At 38.6% G+C, this 26,390-nt stretch overlaps 1 protein-coding gene across 1 annotated transcript in view; it reads left to right on the forward strand.

Moving 5' to 3' along the window:
* Positions 1–26,390, forward strand: part of USH2A (usherin) — a 558,238-nt gene that overhangs the window by 34,401 nt on the left and 497,447 nt on the right. The window contains exons 3-8 of the mRNA XM_026657662.2: positions 8,956–9,091; positions 10,383–10,446; positions 13,673–13,967; positions 15,496–15,680; positions 19,008–19,229; positions 20,588–20,681. Of these exons, the coding sequence (XP_026513447.1) occupies positions 8,956–9,091; positions 10,383–10,446; positions 13,673–13,967; positions 15,496–15,680; positions 19,008–19,229; positions 20,588–20,681 (996 nt within the window). The remainder of the gene's footprint in view (positions 1–8,955; positions 9,092–10,382; positions 10,447–13,672; positions 13,968–15,495; positions 15,681–19,007; positions 19,230–20,587; positions 20,682–26,390) is intronic.

Genomic DNA, 26,390 nt, shown 5'->3' on the forward strand with positions numbered 1-26,390 from the left:
ACATTCTCTTTGCTTTTTTGACTGTCTCTGTTCAGTGAGTGGATGTTTTCAGAGAACTATCCACAATGACTCCAAGATCTCTTTCTTGAGTGGTAACAGTTAATTTAGACCGCATCATTTTATATGTATAGTTGGGATTATGTTTTCCAGTGTGCATTACTTTGCATTTATCAACATTGACTTTCATTTGCCATTTTATTGCCCAGTCCCCCAGTTTTGTGAGATCCCTTTGTTACTCTTGTCAAGTATCAGGGGGTAGCCGTGTTAGTCTGTATCTACAAAAACAACAAGGAGTCTGGTGGCACCTTAAAGACTAACAGACTTATTTGGGCATAAGCTTTCGTGGGTAAAAACCTCAGACTCCTTGTTGTTTTTGTTACCCTTTGCAGTCTGCTTTGGACTTAACTATCTTGAGTAGTTTTGTATCCTCTGCAAATTTTGCCACCTCACTGTTTACCCCGTTTTCCAGATCATTTGTCAATATGTTGAATAGTACTGGTCCCAGTACAGACCCCTTGGGGACACCACGATTTACCTCTCTCCATTCTGAAAACTGACCATTTATTTCTACCCTTTTTTTCCTATCTTTTAACCACTTACTGATCCATAAGATGACCTTCCATCTTATCCCATGACAGCCTAATTTAGAGACATGGTGGGTAATGTGGTGTCTTTTATTGAATCAACTTCTGTTTGTCTCTTTTACCAACGTTCAACCTCTACAGAGCTCTTCTTCAGGACTTTTTGTAAGTTTTTCTTCTGGCAAAAATTCCAATAGGACACACAGTAGCTTTCTGATAGTACTTATGGTAAAGCAGGTACTTATTTAAAGCATATAAAACATAGACTATGAGCTGTTTGGGGCAGAAACCATCTGTTTGTACAGTTGCTTGCAGAATGGGGCCCTGGTCTATGACTGGAGTGTCTATGCTCTACGGCAATACAAATAATATAAGTAATTTTTTATTTAATGGAACCTAAAGATTTCTATTCTCTTGCTCTCTTCTTGACTTTTTCCCCCCTTCCCCCCCATATTCATATTTTTATCAGGGTATTTCATGGTTGGGTTCGTCGGTGGGGAGTGCTAAGGCAGAGATTTCTTTCTACTATACGGCCTTGTCGACACATGAAAATTTTACTGATTTAACTAAACCAAAATAAGAGTGGCCACACAAGAGACACACACACACTAATTTAACTAAACCAGTTTCTAAACAGATTTAGTTAAAGGGATACAATTTTCTTGTGTAGAGGAGTCCAATAATACAGTTCACCACCTCTTGTAAAAGTAGTTCAGTTGTTTTGCTTTGTATAATAATGTCAGTTTGAGTGACAGCTTTGTATGCATACATAAAAACATTATATGCTACATATTGTATGTATATAGTACTCTAATGTCTTTGAAGTTCAGTCAGTATTGTTACCTCTGGGACAAAAGTTTGTGGATTCAATTCCCGGTACATAAGGACTTGGGTTTATGCATGGAAGGCCAGCAGCATGGTCTAGATTGGAGTCAAGATACCTGGGTTGTCTTATGCATTCTGACAGGGACTCACTGTGTGAACATGGCTGCACTACTTAAATTTTCTACAACTCGGTTTTCTCATCTGTAGAACACGGTCATAATTACTTCCCTTTGTTGAGTACTTTGGGCAGTGAAAGTACTATAGAAGTACAAAGTACTTTTATTTCCATTATGCCTAAAGCTGACATTCCAGTGTGATACTACTCATATGATATATTGTTAGGTCCCATCCACTTAATGGAAACAATTGTTGATCTTCGTTGTGACCTATCCCATGTTGCAGTTATATTACATTATATTTATAGCACAATAATAGTCCATGTATGTCAGTAAAATGTGTTACAGCTCTGCATGGTCAAACCCATGATTCAGAACTATTGTTAAATTCAGTTTTTTGGACAATGTGGCTGGGTCTTCAGGAGGAACAGATCTTCAAATGCGATAATATTTAGCATTTATAATGCATTTTTTAATCTTACCTCATTTTACGACCGTTGGGCCAGATTAACTTCATGCAAACCGCACTTCTTTGAACCAGCCTGACCCTCTGCCCCCATGGGGAATCTCCAGGGAGGGCAGGTGACCATACTTCTTGTTTTCTTGGAGTTTCTGGATGCCAAGGTCAGTTTTAATCATAGCTGGGGCTTTATGAAAACCTCACTAGTGCAGACTTTAAGAGGGATGCTTATCCCTCATCTCACTGCACAGCCCATTGCTGAGGCCGTGCAGGATAATTACAGGCCCTCCACTAAAGGAGAGGTTTTGGGCACCTTGCACCACCACAGTTTCCTGCTACGTGGATTTTCCACTGCCCCCCCCCCCTTTTTTTTGTCTTTGTATCAAGCTCAGCACAGTTTCAAGGTGAATCTAGCTCAGTAACTAACTATTCCTCACAACCTACCTGTACAGTACTTTAGTGAATATTTAACAGATTGGGACAGTTGTCGGAGCTGGGGTTAGAATTCTGGCAGTACAGGTCTCAGGTCCTGTGCTCTGTAAAACCATGAGGCCACACTTCGACTCCTCTCTCCATCTCTTCCTGCTCTCTTGGGGGAAATTAAAGATCGCATAGAACTTTATTGATAGCAGAATAGGGGGATAATCCTGTTGTCCTGGGCATCTGACAGTAAAAATAGATAGTTTATTTTCAAGGTTTTGTATGTAATGTAATGCTCCTGGGGAGGACACTTTAAATAATCACATCAAACAGTCAATTCAGTTCCAACCTTTCTTCTTCTTTAGCTTAGTTTATATAGACACCAAAGTTGGAGACATTCCCCTCCTCCCACACTGGAGAGCCACTGGGATTTTTTTATACCACACATGGTTCCCCTCCTACAATTTCTTTCTCTGTCAAGTATTCATACCCCCTTTAATAACCAGCAGGGGGATCATCACATTGAGCTACTGCCAAATGCATAATGACTGCTGCCTTAGCTGTACACAGTCACTGCACTACTGATATCCAGTTCAGCACTGTAAAGTGCTTAGGGCTACTTTGGGAATGTGCTATATTAAACCCAACTATTCTAAATCCTATTTAATATAAAGAGGTTGCAGCAGGGGGAGTGGGAAAGCTGGCGAGAGATTTGAGATTGTATTAATCTATTTTTACTATATAAAATATCTAATCATTTAAGGTCCAATTCTGCCAATAGTCCCACTGATTTCCTATAGCAATACTTGTAGAATAAGGTACTACTCAGGGCAAAATAAATGTGGCAGAATTGGGTCCTAGAAGAATTGAGATAGCAAATTTGTAATGAGCTGATGGAGCTGAGAACTGGCCTACTCACCCCCAAGTACAGATGTTATTACCATGAAAACAGAAAATAAAAAACATGCTTCATATCTGACTCAAAATAAAGGTGCACTTAAACTTGTAAAAAGACAACATTTTTATTTGAATGATATGACAGAGCTGTCACAGGAGTGTTACCTGCTATAAAGAAAGCTTAAGAATTATTACCTTTATTAGACCAGTGACACTGAGCTTTAGCCATACATTTCTAAGTTCTGTCCCTCTACAGAGACAATTTTCTTTTCTTAAATAAACTGTCATGCTAGTGTTAATATATTGTTGGCTCCCTCATACTCTGAGAATACTGCTGATATAAAACATGTATATGTTAGATTGGTAATAGTATCTTTAGTGTAGCTGACTAGAACAAATGTGTTTCCCTCATGGCTGTGCTAATGTGATAAAGGAAAATTGGCTGTTCATCAGCTTTTGGCTGGGTAAAGACAGTAGAGATGGAACCACATTCTTTTTTATGCATTAATACAACTGAGAACTTTTCACTAGTTATATTTCATGTGCCTGCATGTTGTGCAAAGATGTTGTAAAACATGAGATAATGCTACAAATAACAAAGTAGAAAAGCCTGTATCTTTTATAATGATAACAGTCAAACACCAAATGACAGTAAAAGGCTGTAAAAAATGTGATGCAACCCCCCCCTGCAGTTCAACCACCACACACACACACGCACTCTCACATACAGGGCATTGGCTGTTTAAAGGCTTTGTATTAAATTAAATAAGATCTTCCTGCATTTGGGTCATGGATGTGTCAACACAGAAAGCTAACTTAAAATGAAAGTGATGTGCTTAGAGTGGGGAAACCCATATGCAAGAACTTTTTGAACAAATCTCGATGCCTAGTAATTATGACGATAACCTTCCAATTTTTTTTCAGTGGAAGGGCAATAAATCCTTGTCTAAATTTGGGAAATATTGACTGCATCTGGAAATAACAATAATAAAACTCAGCATGTATGTTTATTTTAAAGTATAATTTAAGGGAAATAAATTTTCTCCATAAAATCAATTTTCTATTCATTTCACATTTTCTTTCTTAAAATACTAATAGAATCATGGTGCCTGAAGCACCGATGATAATCAGTCAAGCTCAGATTTATAGATAACTGTGGCTGTTTATCTTGGTCAGAATTTGAAAGGTTTTGTTGGTGGAATAGCATTCTGAATGCTCGTTCTCTGATTTTCAAAATGAATTTTTCAGGGTCTCGCCTTCCTTTTGCACCAAATTGCGTTGGCTCATAAGCCTTTTGTTTGGCCTCACACACCCCTTGTTCTTAAAGATGCAATTATTCCAGCCCTATTTGATTTGATTAGAGTGGATCTCAAGGCAGGCTAGAGCACTCCAGCTTCTCTTAGCCTCTATCAGTAGAGACGATTCACCAGGCATCCATTTAAGTTCATGATTACCTGTTTCTTCAAAATGGAAATAACATTCTGGCAACAACAAAATAATGTTTTGAAATCTGACACTCCCCAAACCATCATTTGAAATAAACCTCACACAAACAAAATACAGTTAAAATCTGATAATTCCTGGTTTGAATGTTCTTGCGAATAAATCACTCACATAAATAAAGAAGGTTTTTCAATAAAGTTTATTCATTGTATTTATTAATGAAGTGAGCTATCCGGGCGAGTTTGAACATTTTAAATGAGTTGCATTTAATATATTTAATTAAGTTAGGGAAATATGGCTATAAGGCAATGAAACTGGTATGTGGTTTTCTTTCCCGTGTGTCTGTCCTTATTTTTCAGATTAAATTTTTGAATTCCATAAAATCACACCTAGAAGCCTGCTGTGTTATAAATTCTTTCTAATTTCATGTAACTTATATGCTAATTCAGAACAGTCCTAACAGAAAAAAGCTCAGTGTCTTCTGAATTACTAGGACTGGGAGACTGCCACTAAATATTTCTCTGAATATTAACTCAAATTTAACATGAACTGGCAAGAAAAAGAATGCTTGCAGAAATCACTGCCTGGAGTGAAGACTGTCTGCATAGACATCCCCTAGTGTAGTGGAATCTCCAGTGGGTACAGAGTAGGTTTAGCTAGCACTCCTTGCAGCCACTGACGAAAGGGGCCTATCGGGGTTGGAAGGTATGTTGGAGGAATGTCAGAGGCCTGTTTGAATGTGTTGTGCTTGCTTTGCTATACTAAGCTGTTGGATGGTCCTTTTGGGGTCCATATTAGATGGTGCAAATTAGAGAAGCCCCCAGACTGCCCTAACTTGTGTTCAGAGCCTGGGAGAGAATCAAGGAGTCATAACAGGCTGCCTGATGCCACCACCTCATCTCCAAATTTGGCCCCACATTTCAAACCTGTATGCATGATTATTTGAGGTAAGCAACTTTTAAATAGCCCAGGAAGTGATCTAAACAAGGGACTGACCATATACTTGGTGAATCCCCACAGTCACATGCATACACTTCATGTAAAATCACTATGGTAATGACAGAAAAATGACAGTAAATCAGTGCATTTGGTATATTTCATGTTATCGTATATTTAATAGGATACTATTTGACACATCAAGAGGGCTAACTTTCCCCAAACACTTTACTATATACCAGGCACAGAGCCACTCTAGGAAGAGAGACCAGTGTCTAACCATATACTTTACAACAAGGATTGGGCTCCAGTAGTGCAAACATTTATTCATATGTGTAACTTGATTCATCTCACTTTTCTAGGAATGAAGACTTGGCAAAATTTTGTGTGGCTCAGAAAAGAAAAGGTTGCAAGCCTATATGACACACACCCAGTTGCAACTAAGCAACACAGCTTGAGTTCTGAATGTCGAGTATTGTGTACTATCAGCAAACTGTTTGTGATTAATCTTTGGAGTAAAAGGCAAAAAGTTAGTTAATTGAGGAAATTGTGATCTGCTCATAGTTATTCTGTGAACAGAAAAAGGAGGCTAAATTAATCTAGTAAAGTATTTGTTCCAAATTATTCACTCAGCTCTATAAATTAAAGGGAACGGTTTGCAGTGCTTCATTTATCAATAAAGTAGGGCTGTCAAGTGATTAAAAAATTAATCGTGATTAATCGCGCGATTAAAAAGTTAATAGCGATTAATTGTGCGATTAATCGCACTGTTAAACAATAATAGAATACCATTTATTTAAATATTTTTGGATGTTTTCCACATTTTCAAATATTATTTCAATTACAACACAGAATATAAAGTGTACAGTGCTCACTTTATATTTATTTTTATTTCAAGTGTTTGCACTGTAAAAAAACAAAAAAAATAGTATTTTTCAATTCACCTAATACAAGTACTATAGTGCAATCTCTTTATCATGAAAGTTGAACTTACAAATATAGAATTATGTACAAAATAACTGCATTCAAAAATAGAACAATGTAAAATTTTAGAGCTTGCAAGTCCACTCAGTCCTACTTCTTGTTCAGCCAATCGCTCAGACAAATTTGTTTACATTTGCAGGAGAGAATACTGTCCGCTTCTTGTTTACAATGTCACCTGAAAGTGAGAACAGACGTTCTCATGGCACTGTTGTAGCCGGCGTCGCAAGATATTTACGTGCCAGATGCGCTAAAGATTCATGTGTCCCTTTATGCTTCAACCACCATTCCAGGGAACATGCGTCCATGCTGATGATGGGTTCTGCTCAAAAACCATCCAAAGCAGTGTGGACTGATGCTTGTTCATTTTCATCATCGAGTCAGATGCCACCAGCAGAAGATTGATTTTCTTTTTTGGTGGTTTGGGTTCTGTAGTTTCCACACTGGAGTGTTGCTCTTTTAAGACTTCTAAAAGCATTCTCTCTATCTCCTCCATCTCAGATTTTGGAAGGCATTTCAGATTCTTAAATCTTGGGTCGAGTGCTGTAGCCATCTTTACAAATCTCACATTGGTACCTTCTTTGCATTTTGTCAATTCCTCAGTGAAAGTGTTCTTAAAATGAACATGTGCTGGGTCATCATCTGAGACTGCCATAACATGAACTATATGGCAGAATGTAGATAAAACAGAGCAGGGGACGTACAATTCTCCCCTAAGGAGTTCAGTCACAAATTTAATTAATTATTTTTTTAATGAGCATCATCAGCATGGAAGCATGTCCTCTGGAATGGTGGCCGAAGCATGAAGGGACACGTGAATGTTTAGCACATCTGGCACGTAAATACCTTGCAGTGCTGGCTACAGAAGTGCCATGCAAATGCCTGTTCTCACTTTCTGGTGACATTGTAAATAAGAAGAGGACAGCATTATCTCCTGTAAATGTAAACAAACTTATTTGTCTTAGCGATTGGCTGAACAAGAAGTAGGACTGAGTGGACTTGTAGGCTCTGAAGTTTGACATTGTTTTGTTTTTCAGTGCACTTATATAACAAAAAAAAATCTACATTTGTAAGTTGCACTTTCAGGACAAAGAGATAGCACTACAGTACTTGTATGAGGTGAATTGAAAAACACTATTTCTTCTGTTTATCATTTTTACAGTGCAAATATTTGTAATCAAAATATACACTCTGATTTCAGTTACAACACAGAATACAAGATATATATGAAAATGTAGAAGAACATCCAAAATATTTAATAAATTTCTACAGGTATTCTCTTGTTTAACAGTGCGATTAAAACTGCGATTAATCGCGATTAATTTTTTGAGTTAATCGCGTGAGTTAACTGTGATTAATTGACAGCCCTACAATAAAGTAAACTTTTTAAACTGTGCACCAGATTCTGGCTCAGGTCTGGGTTTGATCCCCATGAATGCCTGATTAGGCACCTCTGTGCTCTTGTATTCTTGTCAGACCTATTTTTTCCAGTATACAACCCTAACACATTCATGCAACTTCTGTTTACTTTAAATTGTAGATGGTAAAAAATAAAAAAATAAATCATAGTTTTAAATTCAGGGTTTTCTCATGGTTAGCACAAAGGACTCTTGAAATCTATGTACCACCTGTACCACTTTGTGTTTTGACCATTGGCTAGTCATTTAAATTCATTGGGCCTCTCTTTACGCATCTTTAAAAGGAGGATGATATATCACAAGCATGTCACATAATTAGTTAATGTTTGTAAAGTGCTTTAAGATCCTTGGATGTAATGTAGAAAGTAGTAATTATTATTTTAATTACTGTTCTGTACAGTGAAGGAAGGATACCCTCAGTACTCTGAGAAAGATGTATTGAAATGTCCTCCTCATCAAGGAAAAATACTAATAGGATTATGGTGTGTGAAGCCCTGATCTTAAAATGAAGAAATACCTAGGCATTACAGTAAAATTGGGAATGGAGTGATAACCTTGACTCTGCATTTCCTTGGTTTGTTTGTTGATTCAATCAGACAGATCCCTTAATATTAATTCATTGTAGCTTTTTGTTTGCTTTGACCATTATGATACTTTTCTAGTCTATGTTTCTGACATGTTTGTTACCTAGATTACTAGTGGGAAGATTAGTTAGTAAATATGGAAAACAGGCCAGGGAATTTAAAAGATATCAAGAAAGTAAAAAACTCCCTTACTTCGTTCAAAATGGTTAATCAATAATAGATGCAATTAGTACAAAATTCAAAATGATTATTTCTAATGAACCTTTATTTGCCTCTTTATATATATCTTTGTAGGTTCATCACACCAAAATCAGTTTCTTTGTAGATGGTTTGGAGGATGACAACACTGCTTTTGATTCAAGAATACTTGGTGGACCAATTGCAGACCTTGCTGCTGACGGGGCACTGCAAATTGGGCAAAGTTTCAGTGGTAAGTTCTGCAGTATTTTAGCACTGTATGCTCAGCATTCAAAGTATTATATGCTTGATGTGTGTCTAAAACCATGGTAAGTAGCTCTGCAAGCTAATTTTCAGTGATGTAATGCATATTGAAAGGGTACATAAAGCTAGGCACACGGCTCCGTGCAACAAAAAATGCCCATTAGTAAATGGTATTCCTCAGAAACTTGGCACCAAGATAGAGGTGCCTGGATGATGGCATAATAGGTCATGGAGATTATCACAGCCAGGTAGATTTTTTTCAGCATGTTCTAGAAACCAGGTATCTAACATGGCAAGTATCTCCCACTGCATTTCAGAATAAATATGCCAAATCTGTGTACTTATCTGGACTGTTTGTAGCAAGTAGACAACTTTCCTTTCCTGAGCCAGGAAGAGAACTCAAGTTTCCTGATGCCTAATATTCCTCTGCTTTCTATCAAATACTCATGAAAGCCACTTGCAAAGTGTGGGGTTCCTCAGCCTTCACTAATGACTGGTTCACATAGATAACAACTTACTACTGCTACCAGTCCTTCCTTTCAGACTACATCATGATTTATAGAGCTCTACATCAGTCTACATTCAGAATTAGACAAATTCTACATCATTGTATGAACAGTGCAAAATCCGGGTACTGTTAGTTTGTGGCTCTCTTCAATTCTGTACAATGATGAATTGGCTCTGTGGACAAAAAAGGTACCACTGATCCAGAACATATTGTAATTTGGAACTAACTCCTAAATATATCTGTGTCGGTCTTAAACAGAGTTATTTTGTTATTGGGCAACCAAGAAAAGTAATTTTCCATCCTACTTTTAAAAACTCTTAAAATGTCTGGAAATGTCTTCTGTTGTCATTCTAACTTTTGAATACTATCAACCTAATGACTGTATAAAGGAAAGGAATATTTTAAATACCTTTTATCTTTATTTTATAAATTGATAGGTACGGTTGTACCTACTGTATCTCTTCTCTAATTAGAGGTGGCACATAGACTGGCTCATTACTTCTGTCTAATGAGCCGGTCCCTGTGCCACCTCTCTAATCAGAAAAGAGAGAGGTACAAAATGTTCCTATAAAGTTATTATAAATCATTCTTTTTATCAAAAATTTAATTCATTGCCCTCTATAGTTTTGTCCACATCCAAGATGGTTTCATTCATGGGAGGTAATTGTGCAAGAGAGTTCACTATGTGCTGAATAAAAGGTGCTTTCATGCAGTGTAGAGTTGATTTCTGGTTGATGGAATTAGATTATTTATTTATAATATATTTTCATAGGTTTAGAGCAATTTGTTGGAAGAATGCAAGATTTTCGATTGTACCAAGTGGCACTTACAAACAGGTAAAAAAACAAAACAAAAAAACCCTGTTGTTCTTGGTAAAACCTAGGAGTATGATGAGAGAGAGAGGAAGAATACATAATGGTAAATTTGTTCCCCAAAATACAGGGCTTTTTTGATATTCTCCTTAAAAGATGGTTACTTTTGTGGTCATAGTTTACTGGGAATGGATTCAACAGGGCTGTTCGTATCAAACAGGCTTTGAGGCGAGATCAGTCATGGGTGGAATGTTAGATATCAATTGTGCTTTTCAGATGTTTTTAAAATATATACAGTGACTTCTAATACTAGATAGTCACACTGTGATATCCTTCGTGTTTATATGTTGTCATTGTTGCAACCTGGCCTAGTACCCCACTGTACAGTTACCCAGTCTGTGGTGAGTAGACCCCATTGCTGTGTCTCACGTGCTCCCAAGCCAACAGGGTCAGGGTAAAGTCTAATCCCTTTTTTGTTTCTGGGTCTGTACACTCCCATGCTCAGACCGCTGGTCTGAGATGCTTTCCTGGGACATGTGGCACCACTCAACCATTCTAGACCCTTAACTCAGTGTCTGAGACTTTCCAAGCACCTGCAGTTGCTTATACACACACCCCAGAGCTCCACCTGGGGCTGTGGGTACTCCAGGCTTCTAATTTAACTCCTTTGGGGACAAAGTGGCAGATAAGCAAGGAATGCAGGTTTAGCAAAAAAAATTCTTAACTACAGAAACTTTGCTGTTGAAGCCCTCGAGTTACAGAAATTTTGAAAACAAAAATCCTTAGAGCACAATCCCCTGGTTTGATCTCGCCTCTTCTTGTGAGTCTGAGGTTTGTTAGTATTCCAGGCTAGACAGAAACCCTTCTGCTCTCACTCTCCTGAAAGTCCTCCTTGCATGTGGGGATGGTCTGTCTCCTTGTCCAGAGCAGTACTCAGTTCTGAAGGAGACCTCTGTCTCTGCCATGTGTTTCACTGGGAAATTCTCAACCACCCTCCAATCATGTATGCTCCACCTCCATGCAGGCCCCTCAGTAGAAAGTCCATTACTCCATGTCGCTGAGCCAACAGATGGGGCACAGTCAAAGTTGATGGCCCCAGATTGCAATCTGGATGACTTCTCAGTGATTGTCCTGCAATGAGGTATCAAACATCTTATCTGGAAGGTCAGCCATCTGGAAATACATTACAATAGGCTGCCCTTAGGCAAGAATAGACATGGGTGCAAGGCATAATAGAAAATGAGTTTATAATTCAATACAGACCTATCCCTACACTGCCACAATCACATTGGCTATATATTCTCTCAAGGAAATCCTTGCTGTTTCCCATGAAATAAAAATTAGATTAATTCAGCCAAGTATATCATATTCTAAACTGTTTATCTGATTTTAAAAGATCCTTAAATCAGCATCCAATTTTGTGGGTATAGTGGCCACAAACAAATGAGCCCAAAATACCGTGCCCAGAATTAACTGCAGGTGCAGATGATAGATAGTGGTGGACATGATATACCTTGACTTTAGTAAAGCTTTTGATACGGTCTCCCACAGTAATCTTGCCAGTAAGTTAAAGTAGTATGGATTGGATGAATGGACTATCAGGTGGATAGAAAACTGGCTAGATAATCAGGCTCAACGAGTAGTGATCAATGGCTCGATGTCTAGTTGGCAGCTGGTATCAAGCGGAGTGCCCCAGGGGTCAGTTCTAGGGCTGGTTTTGTTCAACATCTTCATTAATGATCTGGATGATGGGATGGATTGCACCCTTAGCAAGTTTGCAGATGACACTAAGCTGGGGAGGGAGGTAGATACACTGGAAGGTAGGGATAGGGTCCAGAGTGACCTAGACAAATTGGAGGATTGGGCCAAAAGAAATCTGATGAGGTTCAACAAGGACAAGTGCAGAGTCCTGCACTTAGGACGGAAAAATCCCATGCACTGCTACAGGCTGGGGACTGACTGGCTAAGTGACAGTTCTGCAGAAAAGGACCTGGGGATTACTGTGGAAGAGAAGCTGGATATGAGTCAACAGTGTGCCCTTGTTACCAAGAAGAATAATGGCATATTGGGCTGCATTAGTAGGAGCATTGCCAGCAGATCGAGGGAAGTGATTATTCCCCTCTATTCGGCACTGGTGAGGCCACATCTGGAGTATTGCATCCAGTTTTGGGCCCCCCCACTACAGAAAGGATGTGACAAATTGGAGAGAGTCCAGCGGAGGGCAAGGAAAATGACTGGGGGGCTGGGCACATGATTTATGAGGAGATGCTGAGGGAACTGGGGTTATTTATTCTGCAGAAGAGAAGAGTGAGGGGGGATTTGATAGCAGCCTTCAACTACCTAAAGGGGGGTTCCAAAGAGGATGGAGCTCGGCTGTTCTCAGTGGTGGCAGATGACAGAACAAGAAGCAATGGTCTCAAGTTACAGTGGGGGAGGTCTAGGTTGGATATTAGGAAACACTGTTTCACTAGGAGGGTGGTGAAGCACCAGAATGGGTTACCTAGGGAAGTGGTGGAATCTCCATCCTTAAGAGGTTTTTAAGGCACGGCTTGACAAAGCGCTGGCTGGGATGATTTAGTTGGTGCTGGTCCTGCTTTGAGCAGGGGGTTGGACTAGATGACCTCCTGAGGTCTCTTCCAATCCTAATCTTCTATGATAGCTGGCATCTCAGGTGATTATATACTCAGATATTCAAAAGTATCCACTAATTTTGGGTGCCTCAGCTTTTGGGTAACCTACCTGAGAGCTAGGGCCTGATTTCATCTGCCAAAGAAGTCAATGGGAACTGTATGTGGTCAGTGTCCTTTGAAATCAGTGTCTAGTTGGGTAACCACAAAGACAGGCACACATAGTTAGTGGACACTTAAGATATTGAGGCCAAAATTCTCAATAAACACTTTTTTTCTGCACTCATAGTTATTTGAGGGTGCAAATTTGTCTGCATAATTGGATGTTTTTCAGAAAATTTAGGTACTAACACTCAAGTGGATTAATTGATACAGCTACTACAGACACGATGTCAATGCTATAATGTGTTTTAAGGAAAGTATTCAGATTAGTGATCAGAGTCAGGCATGATGTAATAAAAGAGAACTATTAATGGTGGTGTTCTAATCACATTTAGTGTGGTGGTTTATGATGGTGGTGGCTAAGGCTGGGGCTGAAATTTAATCTGCAATCATAGATGCTCATAATTTCACTCATCTTTCCCTTTACCCGTGTACCTATTTACTTTTTTATGCTGTGACAGAGACATTTTGGAGGTATTCTCTGGGGAATTTCCTCACCTGCACACCCAGTCAGAATGCCGCTGCCCAGGCAGTCACCCCCGGGTACACCCGTTGGTGCAGAGATATTGCATCCCTAATGGTGCAGATGACACAACTAATGACAGAGTGCTGAGGCTGAACCCAGAAGCCCATTCCCTGTGTTATATCAACGATAATGATATTGGAACCTCCTGGATTTCATCTCTGTTAATTAACACTGCACATCTGGACCGTGGCGTTACTATCACAATAGATTTACAAAATGGACAGTATCAGGTAATGAGAAGGCTATTTTTTTCTTGTTTGTCATTGGGGCATGAGAATGGAATGTAGTTGATGCTCCCTGATGTTTATTAAATGAAAGCTAGGAGGAGGCTTAAAGTACACCAGATTTCAATTTTAAGCAAGTTCAAACCTCTTACTTTGAGCTATCAACAGGTCACTTTGGTGGCCTGGAAGAAATTTCCTCCTGCCCATAATGTTGCAAAAAGTGAGCAGGTGCATTGTGTTTCTGGCTTTTCTCTGATACATCAGATCTTGGCTAGTGTCAGAGGCAGTGTAATGGAGTAGATGAACTAATGTTCAGCTCCAGTATGACAACTCCTATGTTCATAAACAAAACATGCATTTTTAAGTTGCTTCACTGCTGTAATTTTTAACCGTAATTTCTATTAAAACACAAGGGACTGATTTCATGCCTTCAGCCACTGGAAGATAGGTGCAGTAAAAAAAAGTCTACTCAAAGGTGTGCATCAGTACAGAACCATGTGAAATCTCTGCTTCATCAGGGACTTGAAGTTGGCTAGTGAAGCCCAGAAAGTGGATGGACTGCTGTGGGAGGGGACGGAGACAGGCCAACTAGCATTTCCACCAGCCTGGTTTCTGTGGAGTCCTGCTTGGAGTTTGGTGCTTCCCTCCAGTGCTGAAGGGCAGTAGCCTACTGTGGCCTGCCCTGGGGATGAATAGACCCCCCTGATGAAACTGTCTCCATGAGAACAGGCATTTCAGTTTGTGCCCCTTATATGCACAGAGGTGAATCAAGCCCAAGGTCTAATGTTTATAAAACTTATTCTCGTTAGCTTTTTTGTTTATTGTCAATTGAGTTTGCATGTTTGGGGTAGGAGAAGAGAAGAATCTGAGGATAGATTTTGGCGTAGTTTGTAAGAACTTGTTCTCTATTTAAAAGCCAATTTAAATATCTGTGAAATATTAAGACTCAATTGATTCGGAGTATACATGTGGGAGTGCTTATCACAAACGCCCATACAACAGTGTGGTGGAGGAAACTCCCTTCTGTGTCACAGATATTTGAAGTAGTTCCAGGCCAAAGGCAGGGAAAAATGATAAATTGGGTGGTCTTAAAACCAGAAAACTATCCACCACCTGTTTGGCAATACATAAGTATCCCTTTTTCTTGTGGCCAAAATGTTGGTAATATCACAGAGCATGGACTTGCCATACAATGAGGTACTAATTTCAAATAGACCTCAAAAAGTAATGAAGAATAATTGTCATGGAATGATTCCACTGCCTACCAAGGAGCAGTATAAAGAGCAGGTTTAACAAGAAAGTTTACTTTAACTCTTAAACCAGTCTGGGAGAAGGGAAGAAATATCTTAGATATTTCTCATGTGCGACATCTATTTGTTGTTTATTCAAAATGCATATATATGGTGAATGATGTGAAATAAGTTTTTTATATTACTACATGTGGATACAGAAATTTATTTAATATTTGTATTCATGTTGGTCTGTAGCTCAAGCTATTTTAATTTCAGTTCTGTATTTTGTTGTTCATTTGTAGGTGTTCTATATTATCCTTCAGTTCTATAGTCCACAGCCGGAAGCAATGAGAATTCAAAGGAAAAAGAAAAATGATTTAAACTGGGAAGATTGGCAGTATTTTGCTAGAAATTGCAGTATTTTTGGAATGGATAACAATGGCTCTCTAGAAAATCCAGACTCTGTCAACTGTCTCCAACTTCCTAGGTATGAATAGATATTATCTATATCATACAGATGCTTTTAACAGGTGTCTGACACAATTCATCTCCATGTTCCCATTGAGATAGAATCTTGAAATTTGATATGCTCATTTATTATGGGCTGCCGAGTACATAAAAGATCCCAAATTTAACCTTTCCATTGGAGATCACCAAAAGGTCATCTGTCATTTTTATCAGATTTCAAACATTCAAGCACCTGACACAATTGATTTCCATGTTCTAATGGAGTGAGAATATTGAAATTTGGTAATTCATATTTTATGGGACTGTTATCACTTAGTAAAGAAATTGAGGTGCACTGATAAGAGGGATAGAGAAGGGTGCTAGTTTAACTGATTTTGAGCATCCAGTTAATCTAAAAAATATCACAGATGACTTCTGAGAGTGTCAGATCTTGTGTTGGAACTTAGATGCTTTTGTATTGATGGACAAAAATCAGTGAGGGCAAAAGTGAGGACAAAGTCAGCTCTTTAGAGTTACAGTGGATGTGAGAAACCATTCAAGAAATAGGGTACAAATTCATTTTCTAATGCGTTTAGCCTTTAAAGGCAAGAACACATTCTGTTTGGGGATGCCCTCTCAGAAACGTATTGCCAGTCCCCTGTTTCACTGACTACCTTGTGCAAATTCAAAAGTAAACTGATTCTGCTTATAGCCATACCTGTCATAATGCACTAGCTCTTGCCTGATTTCAGATGCTAGTCAGTGTGAGGCCTAGTTAGTACTTGGCTGGAAAACAATCTGGGGATACAGTACCAGGTGCTGTAGGCTTTTTCTGTTTCACATTTGCCACCTCGCCGAGGCTTTTAAAGTGTGATCATCTTTCTCTGGGTTCTAAGAGTTCAGGATTCTAGGGGAAGCAGCATGTGGTCACTTGAATTAAGTCAGTTTTTAACAATGACTATTGAACATTGTTGCTATTCAGTGGGGGAGGGGAATGGAGAAAGCCAATTCATTAAGTAAGCAAAGAAACCAGTTTTGATCATCTACATTAGTTGTAAAATGATGCCTTGCCTAACATTAAAACTAGGGTTGGAAGGATTAGATTTTTATTGGGAATATGTCAGGTTTTTTTTTTTTTTTTTATACTGTGTACACACACAAACTGACAAGGAATAGTTCTAACTTCTAATGATGATCATAGAAATTTACAGATAGGCAAACTAAGAAGAATGCGGGTTGAGAACTTACTAGAGTAAAAATCAGTGATTTAGACTTTTTTGAATAGACTCGTTACCAATGGATTAGCAAATGAATAGCAAAAACAGTTATGACTAGTTGATTTAAGGATATTTACTATATATTATATTTATCTATATTTTGGCATATGATGTTGACAGTTTGGGTTTTAATGGTTTATAAAGATTTAACTTTTTCAATCTCCGTGTCTACGGTCAGTAAATAACTTTCTGCCCCCCCCCCCCATCATTTCCCACAACTGTGAAAATTTAAATAGATACAAAAAAAAGTAAATGCTTAAACCCATAATTTTGGACAGCTGAAAAATTTAAACTGATAAAAAATTGAGAAAATGCTTAAAATAAACTGATATTATCTAGTAAAATTACAAAAATAAAAAAATCTGCCAAGCCCAATTAAAACATAATTAGCTTATCTTCAAAAAAAAAAAAGCCAATGTATGAACTGCTTCCATAAATGTTTTATAATGTAGTACTGTTTCTCCCTTCAACTACATGGCATATATGATAAAAGTGCATAATGTTGTGTATGACTGATGTACAGTACACTTCATTAAAAAAAAAAAAACCCTCCGAAAAGCCCTCTAAAGACCAATGTATATTCTGTATAGTCAAGCAGGCATTATGTGGAAGAGAAAAATTGGTTACTATGTTATGTATTCTTTTTAAGGACAGGAAAATACCCACTGATTCCTTTGGAGAAAATAACATATAGCTCTAATACTAAACTTCTCAGTGAAACTGTATAGATATATTCTATTCTAGTATTTCTTTGGATATTGATCATCCAAACCCATTCTCTGGTCACTTCGTGCTATTTCTGATGACATATTAATTTGCAATGTGTACCAACTTGCAATTATTCACATTTGGAGCCTCATCCCTGATGGCCAAACAAAAAGGGGATCTGTGCTAGGGGCAGAAAAAATGGATGGGGAGCAAGAATCATAGAGACAGTTACAAGAAATGGGTGATAATGGGTTGCTTGGAGATCAGTTTGTCACCCTCCAGCCATTTTCTGTTGAAAAACTGAGGTTCTGATGCTGTAGCATGGGCCCCTGATTTGTGTAAGGGTTCAGCGAAGTCAATGGGATCCCCCACTGAGCCTCAAGGGTCTGCACTAGCAGAGGATTTCATTTCAGGGTAGGGGCTTAAACTGGGAACTGTTTACAAAAATTCCCAGCAAGAGCTTCTAAGTTTCAAACAGCCCAGCAGTTTTCTAGAGGAAACAACAATGCATGGGAATTTCATTTATCAAGTGCCAAGTTCTGCTTTTGGGAGCATAGATTTTAGAGAGTCCAAATTTGGGTAGGGGAAAAAGCAGTGGTTCTTCTCCATAGGCTCTGTCTACTTGCCAAACTCTGCCAATTAAAGAAGCCAAAATGAAATGCTGCTCATAGTAGGTTGTGAAGACCCTCTGATTAGGCATGCTGTGTAGGGCTTTGCTTGGCTATGTCCTCCGTTGTTGAAGCTCAAATATTCAGCTGGGCTCGTTGGCCTTGGCTCCCATTGGGCCCTGCTGGGTTTCACTAAACTCCATGCACTTGCATTTTTCTTGATTTGGGAGAGGGAAGCAAGTTGTGTAGTACTCTACCAAGTGCCACCCACTCATGCCAAAATGAGATGTCACAGTAGTTTGTATAGGTCTTCATAGTGTGATTTGTGCCTCTGTTTTTTACATACCTTGATCAGCTGGGAAATAGTTAATAATGTGGGCACTTAAATTATCACCACTGACCATTTGAGTTAACATCTTATAGCAACAAGACCAGTTTACACCTTTGAGCCATTGTTTCAGGCCCTCTGCAAACTGGGGAAGAAATTGCTGTATTCGTTTTCAAGGTTTTCTTTGCACCAATAAGGACTAGAAGCTTTATATTTAAAATGAAAATTTATATTTTGGACCACAAAGTGGCAGTTTGGGGAAAACAGACATACGGCATATGCCTGTGTATATCTTTTATTTGAGCTCTGTGTGTGGTTTCCATTTTCATCGGAATTTGTCCATTAGAAACGATAAATAAAGTTGTGCTCACTTAATTAATGTCCTCTGTGAAAACATGAAGAATAGATAACCTGTAAAATATGTTTGTCATCTTTTTTTAAAACAGGTTTACTCCATACTCCCGTGGAAACATTACTTTCAGTATTCTTACACCTGAACCGAATCGTCGGCCTGGTTACAATGACTTCTACAATACTCCATCTCTCCAAGAGTTTGTAAAAGCCACACAAGTGAGGATTCATCTTCTTGGCCAGTATCATACAACTGAGCCTTGGGTCAACTTCAGGCACAGATACTACGGAGTTGATGAAATTACAATCAGTGGAAGGTAGAAGTTATCGGAATGTCTTTTTTTTTGGTTAAAGAAACTTCCGAACAATTGAAAATTTGAGGAAGATGTGTGATCTATCATTAGCCACCTTGAAGTCAATGGCTTTACTCTGGTTTTACTTTGACTGTGCAAAGTATTTGGCCCATAGTATTGGATCAGGTCCCACATGCCATTAAACATATTTTCTGAACATTTATCCAAATGCATATTTAAAATAATTAATGACTTTTATTACACAAATATGTCAAAAGAGGTTTTTTCTTAGAGTTACAAACTCTTCTAAATAGGGGCTTATAACTGAAATCCTGTCTTATGCTTTGCTTTCGTAGGTCTTCTAAGTTTCATTACAGATTTCCAGACATGGCAAATGTAATGGTCTTAATAACGATCTACATTCTTTGTTTTTGCCACAGTTTTTCCTTTAAAAAGGAAGCTGTTCTGAAAGTATTGTATTATCTGTGACTGACAATTTTAATATGTATGTTAAGTATGCAATCTTGTTAAAGGACTAATTATGCCCTGTAAATAATATGCAAATTTAACAGTGAAATAGTCTCCAAAGGAGCATATGGTGCTGATTTTTGTGAACATGTATTATATGTGAATTTATATTTTGAAATATGTGATCTCATTTTGGGAGATAACACCCTATCAGAGGTCACATTCACCTTTATATTAAATTAATTTCCTTAATTTGTAAAATTTTGACTGTTTATTTAGATGTATTGTGATTTCTATTTTGCTTAAACAGTTACTATGTCGGTGACTTTATACATGCACAGTCCTTTCTACTGCAAAGCTACGAGGCTATTTCATACCTCAAAAAGAAAAGACTGCAGGCTCAATTCTGCCCTCAGTTACTTGGGTGTATTACTTATTGACTTTCATAGGAGGACTTGACTTCAGCGGGAGTCATTTTTTTTTAAATTGAGGGCAAAATTGGGCCCTGTGTGTTTAAGTTCAATACATGAAAGATCTTTAAGATATTATGACCAAGTTATAAGATCAAGGGTTAATATTGACAAGATAGGTGCTAGCTGTAGTAAATAATTAAGGCCTTGTATCTGCATAGTATGTAATGAAAGCACGTAATGCACACTTGATAACTTAATAGTTGGTCTAGAAACGGTCCTGTCAATTTACTCCCCTGGAAAGCTGCATTTACTTGACATTTATAAATGTTGAATGGAGAAGACATCTAATGGTTACTACACTTAAGAACAGTATTTTTTTGGGACTTGGTTTATTCTTAACAAAGCAGAAAATTACCTTCATGACAGTGTAAAAATAGTGGAGAGATGTCTCTCAAATAATGCATGTTGTGTATTTTCTTTAATAGCTGTTTTTGTCTGCAGGTGTAATTGTCATGGCCATGCTGATCATTGTGATACAAGTACTAAGCCATATAGATGCCTCTGCTCCAAGGACAGCTACACGCAAGGAGATAATGTAAGTCCTACCATCCTGCATGTATTATATCTAAGCATGGACCTAAAACACAAAATTTGGAGGGGGGTTTCAATCCCTGAAAACTTGGAGCTTTTTTGGATCCCGTGTTTTGATAGGGAAAAGTTGAAAAATTTGGCTTTAGATCCAGGTATGGATTACAGAAAAATTCTATCCTCAAAGTTCAGGGGTGTTTGGGTTCAAAGGTTTGGTTTGGCCTGTTGCAAGAATATCGTGAGCTGCAAAATTTGGATCCAGATCTAAATTTAGATTTTGAACATCTATCAAAGATTTATGGATACTTGGGATTCCTCTGAGGCCAATTTCTGATTTTTATCTTATAATGAAATACTTTACTGTAATTAATTGCTGGAAGATTCTGTGTGGAGTCTAAAATGGAAACGTTTTGAACATGTGTTAATTTATACTTCGAAAGCATGTGTAAAGTTAAAGGAAGCTGAGACTATACTTGCCCGTGTAGGCTTAGTGCTTAGATATGCTCTCAGGACTATAATTGAAATGAATCGAAGAACAGAATCTGCCCCAATGGCTCTGATACTAACATTTAAAAAAAAAAGGAAATCTAAGCACTGGCCTTTTTAGAGGTTAGTTGAAAATGTTAATTTGCTCATATTTTTACAGTCACATATGACATTTAGATATTTTTGATGCATCTCTTTCTCTCTAACTTCAGTGGACTATTGTTCTAGTAAGAGATCAGGGTTAATATTGACACTTTTGAATATTTTCCACATTTTTTAAAAAAAATTGGAATTTAGGATAAACTTGTTATTTTTCCATTGGAACCAGAAGTAAAGCACTATATATATATATATATTTTTTAAGATCTGGATATATTCCAGAAAGAATGTCCTCAATTCTACTGTGTTCTTCTCACCATTAATAATAATGCTCAGTAAACAGCGCTTTTGTGAATTCCACTGCAGCCATTTGGCAAACTTAAGCCCTGATAATTTCCCAGTGTTCTTGGCATTGGAATACCCAGAAAGAATACCTTTTTTGAAAATAAGAGAGTGTTAGGGAAAATTGGAAGGGACATTATTCTGTATCCTCCTCCCCAATATATTTTCTGTTTTCTTCTCCAGCCATGTGCAAGCTATATGAAACTGTAAAGTTGACTTCCCTGGGGGAGCCTGGGCAGATGGAATAAGAAAAAGGTGTATCATTTGGCATTCTTACAGGATTTTTTCATATGTGATTCAGCAAAAGCAGAGCCATCTGTTATATACAAACTATAATAAATACTTTATTGAATATTCAATAGACAGTTCTGCTTTGGCTGAAGCAGATGTGTAAATTAAGTAAACTAGCATGAAAAAAGGCCTCGATTCTATGTTCCTCTGTTCCCGTGCTGGATGCAGGAAGGGGGTGGAGGAAAGAGAGGTGAAGATTACTTTGTCACCTTATGCCTTCTGGACTCTGGGACTGTTGGCAGGCCTGCCTGGTCCAGGAATTGGGAATGTAGCAGCTCAAGACTCTTGGGGGAGCCAGTGATTTCCCTTTTCTAGAAACTCCTCCTTTGCAAGTCTTCACCTTCTCCATTGAGAGTTATTGGCTCTCTGTGTTCCTGACTAAAAGTCTGCTTGGGCCTAATTTTAAAGCCCGGCCCAAACCCACCTAGATTACAGCCAATCTGAACCTGACCCAAGCATGTTGGCTTGTTTTCAGACTAGACTCAATCCGACCTGACCCCTGTAGTGGGGTCCTGTTGGTATTGGGTTGGGTTGAAAGGGTCTAGCTGCTGGCTCAGACTTTATTTTGTTTTCTCTGCAGAGTCCCTGAGGGCTAATTATTCCCTGGCCCACCAGCTGCTCCCCGGTTCTCCTGGCCCAGCATTGCTCACTGTAGAGCAAACTGTTTCCCATGAACCTGTGTCAGCACTGCTGCCACCGTCTTGTCTTTAGGTCTTGGCTTGGCGGGGCCTTCTGGCTCTCCCTGCCCAAAATCCATCTCTGGATGTCTCCTCCATGTGGGGTTGGTGACGTGGCAACCACGTGCCCCACTCTTGCTGGTGGCTGCCTCATTGTGCTGCGTGTGCTGCAGAATGAGAGGCACTGCAACTTGTTGGCAAACTCACCCTGCAGCACACCCTGCTTAGTGAGGTGGTGGTGGCTGGTAGGAGCGGGAAAAGCAGTCACTGCCGTGACAATCCCCTGGGCAGAAGAAGCTGAATAGAGACTATCTGACCCAAGCCCGAGAGTGTCAGGTTGTTTTCATACTTGATTTGACACACTTCCAACACTTGTAGTCGTGTTCTGTTGGATTTGGGTTGGGTTGAAGGAATCTGTTCCTGAGCTTTCCCTCAAGCCTGGAACGTGCAGGAGAGGTGGGCTGCTCTGGGAGCTGGGTGCAGGGAGAAACCAGTAGAGAACTGACAGTAGCTCTGTGTGCGGGGAGAGGGCTGGTGGCTGTGGGGAGGAGGCAGATAATGTGAGGCTCTTGGGCTGCTCAGTGGGGGATGTCTTACTGGCCTTGTAGAGGGAGAGGGCTAAGTAGGAGAAAGGTCCTATTTGGTTGAAGAAGTGGGAGAGTTTTCTCAGCTCACATTCCTTAGTGAGGAGCTTTATGGATGAACAGTCTCATCTTTAGCAGCATAAGGGATATAGCCCTGTATCATTTTGTGCTCAACACTGACATACACAAATAATCTGTGTATGGCTCAGTCATTTAGACATCCAACTTTCTAACATCAATTGCTCAAGCAAAATTAGAAAGCTGTCTAGAGTACCCTGCCAAACTCTTTCCTTCACCAAAAATTTTAAATGTTATTTCCCCCTCATAGCTGTGTGTGCTTAATGTTTCTCCTTTTGAGTTATAGCATATCTGTAAACTTCTTTAATAACTTAAAGTGGTGTTAATTGAAACCCACTATATCCTTTTTTATCACTGTGTTTCCGTAAAGCTAGCCTTAGGGTAGCTCATATCATAATAAGCACATTGCCAGCATACTTTGTGAATCAGGGGTAAGAACTTTATCCTCTCTCTGCCACATGATGAAATCACTCATCTATGATAAGCACTTGCATTAGCCCTTTCTTTGAGATAGGGCTGTAGGCTATCAAAATCATCTAAATTCTAATATAGTGATGTTGTAAACTCTGAAAAAATAGTGGGCTGGATGTGTGTGGGCTTGCCTGTTTTTTTCAGATTAATACAGAAACAGGTACATTGTCATACATATAGTATTACAGGGACATTGTCAGCTTGGAAATCACATTTCTTTCCAAAAATCCCAAACTACTATACTAGTAAGTAACCCCTAAAATAACTTTAATTGGAAGGTATTAGATTTTTTTTTAATTCTTTTTCATTTCATTTACACTGTGCATTTGACAGCACTCTATATAATCAGTTGTACTGTGTTTTTACTTGTAAACATACCTCCAAAATGTGAGGGATGTTACTCATTTCAGTCCCAAAGTTACCTCAGTTCTACACAAATGTGGTGTTCCCTTCAGTTTTATTGTTGAAAATTAACCTAAAAAATAAAGAATTAAGAAACTGGTCTTATAGAAAGAGCTATTTATTCTAAAGGAAGAGTCCCAGTGCATTCTTGCATGAATAATTTTTGTGTTCATGATTTTTGGTCTTTGTCACATCTTGTGTCCAATGGTGGACAAGCTTCCCCGGGGCCTGGAAAGTTTGACAGTAACAGCAACAAGCAAAGATTAAACTGAATGGGCAGCAAGAAGCAGAGAGAGAAAAGGTTGGGGTGGGGTGAGAGGTTTAGCCTGAGTACATATGTTGTTTTGCTCTCAGGATCACACCACAGATCCTTCTAAATATAAACAGAGGAACGGAGAGTCTTGTAACCATTTTTTTAAAGTAATTAAAAATATTAGACTCTACTATTTAAATGGTAGTCTACCAGAAAACTGAAGTTTTTAAAGTAGTCATTTTAAAAAAAATTCAAGTTGACAGTGTCCCTTTAATTAGAACAAGCATTGTGAAATGTGACTTTGTAAGGATTAATTATAAATATTTAATAAGATCTGGAAGTTCACCAAGCACTCTAGCAAGACCTGCAATACCTTGTGAAAACAAACCAAATGCATATTAATGGTATAACTGCCTTATCAGATAACTTTTGTCATTGTTAATGGACTGTTTCAGTGGGTGTCACATTTTTTGAATTGGCTTGCGTGCATTGTGGTTTAAATTAACCAAATTAATTCAGAGAAAAATAAGCGGGTTGTTTAATTATATTTTTTCATTCTTTAACAGCAATATCAATATCTACTAAAGATGAACCAAAATAGAATTGGTTATTTGCAACTCATTATTCCCTTCCCTGATTTTCATGGGGAATTTAGATTAACGAGATCCAAATGGCTCAAGGTTTTGAGTTTGTAAGGCAAAACACACAACTGATGTAATGCAAAACCAAAATCCACCTCTGTTTTTGACTATCTCAGGTAACCGTACACTAGTGGCTGGAACCAAGAGGGTGTTTTTCCTCTGTGTGGTTTACTTGGAACATAATGGTGGATATAATACCTGAGTATGAAAACTTTAGTAGTCCTGTATTTGATACTCCCGTTGTTTGAAAATAAAAATCAGGTCATAGCCGTAGAGTTAGTGTTAAGATGGTAGATATGATACTCCTTTCATTCAGGTTTTACACCATCATAACTCTGTTGACTTCAGCAGAGGGGCTGCAGAAGCTGCTATAACCTTGAGACTGCAGCAGTGGTTGCAGAAAGCTCTGTGGCTTGTGGAAGAGGATTTGGATCCCCCTGGGCTCTGCAGCTAACTCCTGCACAAAATTTACGTACTCTTTGTACGGGTGTCAGGATTAATTCCACAGGTAGATGTCTTCTCTTTGTATTAAATCCCTCCATGCGGACCTAACATAATGCAATAAAAGCTGTGTTATCCGGCACTTTATCATCCGGAAAGCTCTAGAAACCGGCATTTCTGATATCTCAATACAAATCTTCAATCTAATAACCAGGACTGATGCTGAAGCTATTCAGGACCTGAGAATTTCCGAGAGCAGTCGGACTACACTTGATTTAGCTGAGACGAGCCAAATACTGTTCTTTCTGTTTGTATCCGCCATTGTGATCGGTCGGTTTATTACTTGGTGTATTGTCCTGTGTTTATCGTTAAATATCAACACCACCCTATCATTATGGCATCCAAAATACCAGCAAAAAGCAAAGGAGAGAAGCGTAACTGAGTTGTGTTGACATTAAAACAGAAAATAGTTATTTGTACACGTCTTAAAAAGGACAAGAATAGGAATGTTTTGATGCAAGAGTACAGTGTTGGCTCATCCACGATATATGACATCAAGGATCAAAAAGGAAAATTGCTCACATTTTTTGGTAGTTGTGAGTAAAATAAAGCTGTCGAACAACGACATATTAGAGCAGCTAGACAGTGTTTTATATGAAAGGTTTTCATTGAAATGATTGGAGGGTGCCCCTATCTCAGGCTCATTGAAAAGGCAAAAGATTTTTATAAGCAAATGCAATTGACTGAGCCATGTGCATTTTCTGATGGATGGATTTTGTGTTTTAAACTTCGCCATGGCATTAGAAAACTAGATGTATCCGGTAACAGAGGGGTAGCCGTGTTAGTCTGAATCTGTAAAAAGCAACAGAGGGTCCTGTGCCACCTTTAAGACTAACAGAAGTATTGGAGCATAAGCTTTCGTGGGTGAATGCCCACTTCATCAGACGCAAG

The sequence above is a fragment of the Terrapene carolina genome, unplaced genomic scaffold, assembly GCF_002925995.2.
Source record: "Terrapene carolina triunguis isolate 2854851 unplaced genomic scaffold, T_m_triunguis-2.0 Scaffold262, whole genome shotgun sequence".
NCBI classification, from domain to species: domain Eukaryota; kingdom Metazoa; phylum Chordata; order Testudines; family Emydidae; genus Terrapene; species Terrapene triunguis.